The sequence below is a fragment of the Calypte anna genome, chromosome 17, assembly GCF_003957555.1.
Source record: "Calypte anna isolate BGI_N300 chromosome 17, bCalAnn1_v1.p, whole genome shotgun sequence".
Taxonomy (NCBI): Eukaryota; Metazoa; Chordata; class Aves; order Apodiformes; family Trochilidae; genus Calypte; species Calypte anna.
The window spans coordinates 7,899,818-7,908,974 of record NC_044262.1 but is presented as its reverse complement, the minus strand read 5'-3'; the positions used below and the strand labels follow the sequence as shown (position 1 = coordinate 7,908,974).

Here is a 9,157-nt window from a genome sequence, read left to right as displayed (position 1 = left end):
AGATCTGCCTGCCGCGGGTGGGAGGGAAGCGGTGGAACGGCGTTACCATGTCAACGCAGGTAATCACAGCGGAGGCCTGAGGGCAGGGAGCCGGGAACCGGGAACCGAGACCGCCCGGCAGTCGGCATCGCCGCTGCCCCATCGCCTCTCGGTCTGCAGCCGGTGGAAGGAGCTCTCCCCGGGGCTCAGCCCCCAGCACCGTACCGCCCCGGGGGTCCCCGTCCTGTCAGGTGCGGGCTCGGGGGGCGCCGCGGCCGGGGAAGGGGCGGGAGGGCTGGAGGGAGGGAGCCGGGATTGGCGCTGCCAGGGCACAACGGGTTCTCCAGAAGCCACAGGAAAATGGCAATCTGCTGTGCTTACAGCATGAAGAAGCTCCTTAAAGTAGGTTACCGCTCTCTCGGCATCATCCGCCCCCTCCCCTGACACTTCCCGTCTCCTCTCCTTGGCCCCGAATGTTTTTGTCTCTCTCAAGAATTGGAGCGAGGTGAGCGGAGCCTTGTCTGGGTCTTTTTAAAGATCCAGGAAAAAACAACCAAACAACAACAACAAAACAAAACAAAATTTAATGAAGAACATCTTCTCAAGACGCAAGGTAATCACACATACAGCTCAAAGTTCCCTTAAAATCATTCCTATCTTCAAGGATGTCTTTATGTGTGCTTTTTGTTTACTCGGTGTAGGTTTGTGTCAAAATCTGTTACTCGAAGATGGTCACTGCCAGGGCGTTCAAGCACAACGTGTACATGACTGCTTCTACTCTTACCCCTAGGGAAATGTATTCGACACTGAAGGAAGTTTCTGTTAGCATTCTCTGGAATTTCCCAGGCAGCCACCGAGTAACTTGTTAGCAGAAAGGGGAACCCTGAAGGAATGGTGGTGCTAGGTTGATTTTCATATCTTTTATTTCTCTGTTGCGTTTTTGTTTTTTGTTTTTTTTTCCTTGTATTTGATCTTCTAGCTGCAAAGGGTGATTTCAAGTCTTGGTATAAACAATTGGCATCCTATTCCTCTCTTTCTGTCCACTTCCAATCATGTTAATCTGGCTTGAGAATCTCTCCAGACCTGGCAGACTTTGTGTAAACCATAAATTGCAGGACAGTTACCAAGATAAGGTGCAAGACTCAGCAGTTCAACTAGTTCCTGGTATGCTATGTGTTAGGAAGCTGTCACTCATTAGCAAATTGGTTTAAATATGCTTTTTTTGGCACCACATCATTGCTGGGAATATTTTCTTCTGCTAAAAAGGCAATTTTGTTGGCAGATCATTAAGATCTAGACTTATGTATAGACTGATTTTTATTTCTGTTCTTCCAGATATTGGTCATGTGATATTCTGCACTTTTGGCAATGAAGAAGGGCTCTGTAAGAAAAGCATTATGTAGAAAATCCCAGATGTCAGCTTCTCCACCATCCAGTCCAATGTCCCCTGGCAGTACCAGTACCAGATCACCATCTCCTCTTGGCCAGCAGACATCTCCATCTGCTTGCAAAACCACAGGGCAGAGGAACCAACAACTTGATGGTACTGCAGAAAACACAGAAGCTGCTGTTGAGTGTAAGTTTCATAAAGGTATTGAATAAATAAATGCTGGTATGAAAGTACTTCCTGAAGCCATAAAAAGTGTTCTGTGAACTGTGTGATTACAGATTAATGATCTATTGGAAAGAACTCCCCAGAATTTTTTTTTTGGGGGGGTTACTCAGATGTGGAAATGCTAGTAATGAAAGCTGTGTAGAATAATGAGACTTACACCTTGCATTATGTGCCTGGGAGGGGACTGGCAAAGGGAGATGCAAACTGTACCTTCTTCAAGACTCCATCATTTCCTGTAAATGCTCCTGTGCTGGTTCTCCATCCCTCAGGAGGGAGGAGTAATTTTCAGTGTTTACCCTGTATTCAGTGTGAAATGAGACTAATACAGAAATTACCAGTTCTTTCACTATTGAAGGTATTTTCTCTGTTAAATTTCAGATGAAAATGGTGTTCGTCCAGGAGTTAGGTACATTACTGAACCCCTTATAAAAGGGCTGTCAAAACAGGAAAATTTGGAATTTATAAGCACACTTAATCTTTCTTCCACAAAGGATGGGAAAAAGAAATTTAAGGTGAGTTACTGAAAACATCTGGGAATTAAAGTGAAAAAATAATTTTTGTTTTTTAGGCAAGTCCATCAATTTGTGTAATTATAAAACTTTTGGATTGTTGCTGGGGGTTTGTGTTCTGGGTTTTTTCTGATGGAAAATTCCTGTTTATGTAGCTAAGACTGGTCCACTGTAAATTTAAAATCTACTTTTCCTATTCCAGTACAATGGAAGACTGCATCTAAAGCAGGGTTTTAGAATGCAACCATGTAACTGTGATTAATAAACTGTTAGAGTACTTTGTATTTTTAAATGAATAGATGGCTGTGAAATATAGAAATCTGACTTACTATTAAAAAAAAATAAATTAGTAAAGCTGCAATGCTAATGGATTTATTCTCTGTTGTATAGTATATAGAAAACTTGGAAAAGTGCCCTAAACTAGAGAGCCTAAATCTTAGTAACAACCAAATAGAGAAGATTGAGAAGTTGGATAAACTGATGAAGCTGCGAGAACTGAATTTGTCTTGCAACAGAATTAGGTGAGCAGAAACATTTGGTAAAGTGTTAGTAAAGATTTTGCTACAGTGAGCAACAAAGTCTTGCTGTGAAATTATTATTTTTGCCTTGATGTAGTACTTTGAAGTCAGCTGGTGTCATTTAAACAGAATTCTGAGCCCATGACAGTGAAAACCTGGTTCTGCTAATTTTGTGGGTGGGAATTATCTAAGACAGATTTTGCTGTAGTTTATCCACAGTGCCTCAGTTACTCTGTAGATTTGCAATGCTTCGTGATAAATTATGGTTTTCTTCCTATTTTCAGAAAAATTGAGGGTATAGAACACATGCAGAACCTACAGAAGCTGAACCTTTCAGGGAATGAGATTGAGCATATTCCTGTGTGGGTGGGGAAGAAACTGAGATCCCTGCGCATCCTTAATTTGAAACAGAATAAAATCTCATCAGTAAGTGATTGTAGTTATAAACAATCATTGTTCAGATGTTTTTATGGAATGAACTGGTATATTAAGAGTAATTGACTTACTCTGAATAACTGCTGAGTGTCTTTCCACAAAGTGTTTTGAAATACAGCCATTGCCAGCCTAAGTTGTTATTCAGAAAAAGTCTCCTTTTATGCCAGGTATTCAAAGCATAAATCTGTATTATGTTGAGGAAAGCACAATTTTTTAAAAAGTTATTAAAATGGTGAATACTTTTGCATGTTCTTGTTGGTGTCCCTTGTAACTTAATAACTTTGAGTACTCCTCTTGAACAAAGATTCCACTATAGCATAAACGTTAAAATGGGTCCTCTGAGATGGACCTAACATAAAATACTCTGTGTAGTTAGAAGTTCAGTAATGGGGATTTAATCATTCTTGGGAGGATGTCTAATTATTATTCTCTTTGTCTTTGATTTAGCTCCATGATATAGCTAAACTAAAGCCTCTGCAAGACCTGAGCTCTCTGTTTCTTGCTGATAATCCAGTTGTAACTCTGCCTCACTACCGCTTGTACACCATATTCCACCTGAGAGCACTGGAGAACCTGGATGGACAGCCAGTGACAAATCATGACAGGCAGGAAGCTCTAGAGAGGTTTAATTTAGGTAATAATGATAAAATTATAAGGAAATTGTAAGTTAAAATTGTAAGGAATGATGCCAAACTTAAGTTTTGATGGAAAATATTTCTGTTTGACTGTTTTTCTTACTTTGTTTTTCAGAAGAGATAGAAAAATTAGAAAGAGAGTTGGAAAACACAGTGAAGGAGATGGAGAACCTTAAACTTAAGCAGTCCAAAGTACTTGAGCAGCTTCGCCATCAAGAGGAGGTCAACAAATCATTAAAAGAAAAGACTTTGCAACAGAAACAAAGTTATGGAGACCTACAAAGGGACCTGGACACCAAAAATGAATTGGTAAGATAATCACTTGCACTAAGCAAATACTTGGAAAACTTGTTGGAAACAGAACTGTCAGTATAAGAGTTCAAATGGCTGAAGATTTTGTTTTTAAATTGAGGGACAAAACTTAGGTACTTCAGTTTTTTAGAGTAATTATTCCTCAACTAGTAGTTTTTTTAATATTCTTTCTTTGGAAAAAGTAAATATATTCAACAGCACTCAGTGTCACTCTTATAATTTATGGTTTATGGTAACTTATTTATTTGCATCTAGCTTTTTTTTGTTTAAATTCTTGTCAGTTGATGAAAGGTGAAGTGTTCCCTAGCTGCTACATTGCTGTGTACTGAATCCCCTGCATTGTTCAGAATTTAAAGTGCTGCTGCAATAAAGCAAGAGATCAAATGCTTTTACAAAACCAGGATCTGCTCACAAGCTGTAGTGTCAGTAATACCCCTTAATTATCATTTTGGCTAATGTCTGTTAGTTTACTTTATTAACATTGTCCCAAAATCTTGTAAGATATAAGTATCTTTCATTGGTAGCTATAAACTGGAGATTTATACAGTGGCTCTGAGAAAAGTCTTACTGACTTGACAGTGCTTGTGTAATTGACCTGCTGGCAACTTAATATCTGGCTTTTATCTTGCTTGTTAGATGTATCTCCTAAAATTTTATCCTCAGACCCACAATCACTGATATTTCTGTAGCTGTTTCTCCTGTGAACACACACTCTAACTTGCAGTCTCTTTCTATAATGTAGTTTTCAGTATAGTGAGACTTAGCAGCATATATTTTGCAACTTGACCCACTCTTACCCTTTGATGACAAACTTTGCTTGCTTCTTTCTTCCTTTAGCTGATGTGTTGGTTTGTTACAGTTCCCTTTCCACAGAGCCTTTATTCCTCACTGAAGGTAGCCCCCCTGTGCTCCTGGGTTGCATGGTTATTTTTATTTCTAGGATTTATTTGCATGTTTAATCAAGTATGAGCATTTGCATAAAGTATTCCAGTGAGCTTGATATTCACTATGGTTTTTTAATACATTTATCTTGCTGGTTTTCTTTCTTTCTGTCCTTTTTTTTACTCTTTCCTCTGAAACATGGTTAATTTTTGTGTTGTTAAAATTTTTCTGTAAACCTTTTCTTTACTCCACTCTGTTGTATTTCTTTTCCTCTGTTAGCCCTGCTTTCCACTGTCTGTTGGAGTTTTGCTGCATGTTCTTCCTCAGGTATTCAGTGTCAAAAGTTGTTTTAAAAAGAAATCACATGATGGACCTTTGGTTAAAAAACCAAACAGAAAACAAAACAAAACAAAACAAAAAAAAAAAAAAACCCCACAAAAAAACCCACAAAAAAAAACCAAAACAACAAAAAACCACAAAACAAAACAAAAAAAACAAACCAACAAAAAAACCAAACCAATAAAACCCCCCAAACCTAATGAATTCCATACCCTGTATACACTTGATTACTGAGCTACATTTTGTTTCTTTTACAGACAGTGTTACCAGTTCTCACTGCTCATTAATAGCAGTAAATTTGTTGTAAATCTTGTTTTAGGATTGTACCCAAGAACCCAAAGTATTTTTAATCCTAAATTAGTGACAAATCTGTTTTGAAACACTGATAAATATAAACTGAAAAGACCCTTCATGTGATCATTTGTGTGACATTGTGAGGTTCTTGTCTACTCTTAGTTGTCTTATTGTGTCTTATAATAATATTGCACTTTGTGTTATTCTTGATCCAAAAGACACCATTTTAATGTTTTCTGATGTGAGCTCTCTTTCCAAATTAATGTCCCTGTCCTGCTCTCTACTGAACTGAAACATATATGCTCATGATGGCACTGGAATGAATGCAGCTGACATTGTTCACTGGTTTATTAGTTAAAGAGGAAGACAATGGAGCTGACCCGAGCTTGCCAGAAGCAATATGAACTGGAGCAGGAATTGGCCTTTTACAAGATTGATGCCAAATTTGAGCCATTAAATTATTTTCCATCAGAGGTAATAATTTAAAAATAATGGGTCTTTTCATTGTTGTTTCTTTTGCATTTTAACTTAGAAAATGGAAAGCAACAGCTTTTCTGTAATTCTGGTAGATACTAGTTTGTTACTAGGTATGAAATATAAAAATTTTACTTTAAGAGACTTTAAGTACAAGATTTGAACTAAACTGAAACTGAATTAAATTTAATGTCTTTAGTGCATACCTATACCCATATATTTTACCTAAGTAGAGTCAGTGAAAAAACATTTCAAAATGTCTAATTATTATGCAAACAAATGATAGCCCTTTCTTCTGGCTTAATTTTGGAGGCCCTTTCACTTGGAGAAATTCCACAAACCAGAATGTTCTTACAGCAGTGTTAGTACTGGGTTTGTTTGGTTTTAATTCTGTTATAAAATAACAAGAATGTTCAAGGCCAGTCAAGTCACACGTGTAGTCTGTTTTCTTCTAAGTATTTTAATTTCCAGTTGGGTTTCCTTTATATCCTTGCTAAGAGAGTTAAATGTGTATCAGGAGTTGACTGCAACCATACTTTGAGAGAGATGGACAGACATGTTGCTTCACACATTTCAGGATGTTGAGCTGGATGATGTGCCTGGTGAAAGCCCATACATTGGCAAGGCCAGATATAAGAGAAATATGTTCATAAGAGAAGGCTACATTGCCAACAAAGCTCAGCACATGGAGTTTGGAAAAGTGCAACTAGATGAAAATGATTTCTCTAGGAAACCCCAGCTCCAAACTCTAGATGAACGACTAGAGGATAAAGAAAAAAAGATTAATTCAGGTAAAACCTTAATCAATTAAAAATTAAAATGTGTATATCAGTGTAGTTTATTCCTCTGATTAAATATTTAACTCTTATTTGACATGAGAATAGCAAAAGCAAGTCTAAGACTTTAAGTGCTGTAATTTCTAAACACTGTACTTGATGCATTTTTGGATCAAAACTGTTATGATTTCTTTTTGCTTTTTAAGATAACTCAGAATGAAAGGATGAAATATTATTAAAAAGAGAATGCTCAGGAGGTTTCATATCTTATTTACTAATTTGATTGTATAAGACTTGTTAAAAAACTTGTGACACTTTCTGAGAAACACAAAAGTATGAGCTGTGATTATCCCTGTTCTAATAAAATGCACCCTGATTTACATAGTAACAGGAAATGTGTATCAATGTCATGCAGAATATTAGAGTGTATTTTGTGGGTTCTGTTTTTTTTCTGTTTGTGTGCAGCACAAAGAAGATTAGAGGAACTTCAAAGTGCAATAGGAAATGCAGAGCAACAAGTTTTGAAAGTAACAGAGGAACTGCAACAACTGGAGGATGCTCTGGCTCAGAAAAAAGTATGCACAGAAGTTGCTACGTGAATAGGAGGGGAAAGCCTTCAAAGCTCTGATGTAGAAATTCACTGGTTTTCTCCCCATTCTTTTTTAAAGGGAGGGCCCATTGTACATGTGTAAATCCATTTGTCACATAGCAGAAAAATCTTTTATAGCTTGTGTATAAATAATCTGTCAGAGCAGGAATGCAGTTAGTTGCATGTTAACATGTTCCAAGTGATGCTGCTGGTGCTGGTTCACCTTCCCCAGAATGCTCTGGAAGAAAGTAAATACAGATTTGAGTACTGCAGTAAGTGAACCATTAGGGGTCACTGCATTGGGCTGCAGGAGACTTGGGTTTGAATTTTAATTTATCCAATCACCACAAGCTTGGAGTTCTTGAGGGCTTAGACAGAGCAGGAGGTGACAGCCATGAGCAGCACCTGGGATGTGACACACATCTTCATGAGACAGAAAGTTCTTCCTGAGCCTCTCAGGATGACTGTATGGATTGAACATAGGCTGATTTAGCAGAAAAGGCCTTTTGGGAATTTGTGCAGATTTAGTTCTGCAGCTAATAATAGCAGCACAACTCCATACCTGGCAGCAAGAATTAATTATAAATATTTATCAGCATTAAAATTGTATCTTCCATTTTACCAGCAACTGTCATAAATTAATGTTATTTTTAGTTTTTAAACTTGCTTAAAGATCTTATCTATATTTAACTTAAGAAGTCATAACTGGGAAGGGAAATAAACCATTACTGATAATCATCTTAAGACTGCAAGAAGGGATTATACAAAAGACTTTTGAAGTCTTGTTTGAAAAAAAAAAAACACTTTAGGATGATGGTTCTGGTGTTTCTTGGTGTGTAGATCAAAGATATGAAACTTAGAGTTGCCATAAACCAATTGTTTTTCTATTTTCTCTTTTTTTGAGAAAATCCTATGAGTTTTTGTTATCTTAAGTAAAGAAGATTCAAAACAATTAATAGATTTTTTTAGGCAAGCTGTTAGACCAAACTTAGCAGTCTGATTCAACTTTCAAGGACTTTTATCAGCTGTGTGTTTCCAATTAAAGTAATTTACCCAAGGTCCTAATGCTGTCTCCAGATATCCCAGGCCAACAAGGAAAGTCTTGAGCAGCAGTTGAGTGAAAAGATAAAACTCTTGCACCAGCTCCGCAAGGAAGCTCTGGATCTGGAAAAACAGCTGGAGAAACAGAAAAGAGAAATAGGGAAAAAGCAGAAAGAGCTTGAAGACTTGCAGAGTTCTCTTGCTTCTGTAAATCCTGAAGATCCAAGACATGTAAGTAAAACAAATCTCAAGTCATTATTCAGTCACTGAGAAATGTGGTAAAGCCTCTTTTAACTGATTGCCACTCAGTTGTGCCTGTTTTATGAATGACACATTGTTTTGCTATTTATCAGCTTCTTTAGCTGCTATCAGTTGAAAATCACACAGCTTCTCACTATTTCAAAAAAGAAAACCAAACAACTTCAGCAAAACACATGAGCAGCTAATTTTCACTGCAGCTGCTGTGCAGCAGGTTACAAACTAGATCCCCATGCTCTGCAGAAACATGATGTGCAGAGCCTTTGGGTAAGTTCTGAGTAAGAAATCCTTCAAGCACCTTTTTGTAGCATCTGGTCCATAAAAAGATGTATAGGTCTGTGTAAGTGCTGCAGACCTGTAGCACCTCAGGGTCTTGCTTTGTCAGAGAGCTCTTGCATTGGCACAAAAGTCTGTTTGCAAGAGGTGGGACTACAAAAACTGCCTGGAGCAGCAGGTGAGGCTGTCCTGGCCCAGGAGGAGATGTCTGATGTTCATGTTCCA

General features: G+C 37.8%; 1 protein-coding gene across 1 annotated transcript in view; it reads left to right on the top strand.

Annotated features, from left to right (window-relative positions):
• The first annotated feature begins 35 nt into the window (after window positions 1–35).
• CNTRL (centriolin) overlaps window positions 36–9,157 on the top strand; it is a 28,978-nt gene continuing 19,856 nt past the window's right edge. The window contains exons 1-13 of the mRNA XM_030461347.1: window positions 36–59; window positions 363–592; window positions 1,315–1,555; window positions 1,973–2,106; window positions 2,494–2,624; window positions 2,906–3,047; window positions 3,504–3,690; window positions 3,807–4,000; window positions 4,841–4,897; window positions 5,873–5,992; window positions 6,570–6,783; window positions 7,234–7,343; window positions 8,435–8,629. Of these exons, the coding sequence (XP_030317207.1) occupies window positions 1,348–1,555; window positions 1,973–2,106; window positions 2,494–2,624; window positions 2,906–3,047; window positions 3,504–3,690; window positions 3,807–4,000; window positions 4,841–4,897; window positions 5,873–5,992; window positions 6,570–6,783; window positions 7,234–7,343; window positions 8,435–8,629 (1,692 nt within the window). The 5' untranslated portion in view covers window positions 36–59; window positions 363–592; window positions 1,315–1,347. The remainder of the gene's footprint in view (window positions 60–362; window positions 593–1,314; window positions 1,556–1,972; window positions 2,107–2,493; window positions 2,625–2,905; window positions 3,048–3,503; window positions 3,691–3,806; window positions 4,001–4,840; window positions 4,898–5,872; window positions 5,993–6,569; window positions 6,784–7,233; window positions 7,344–8,434; window positions 8,630–9,157) is intronic.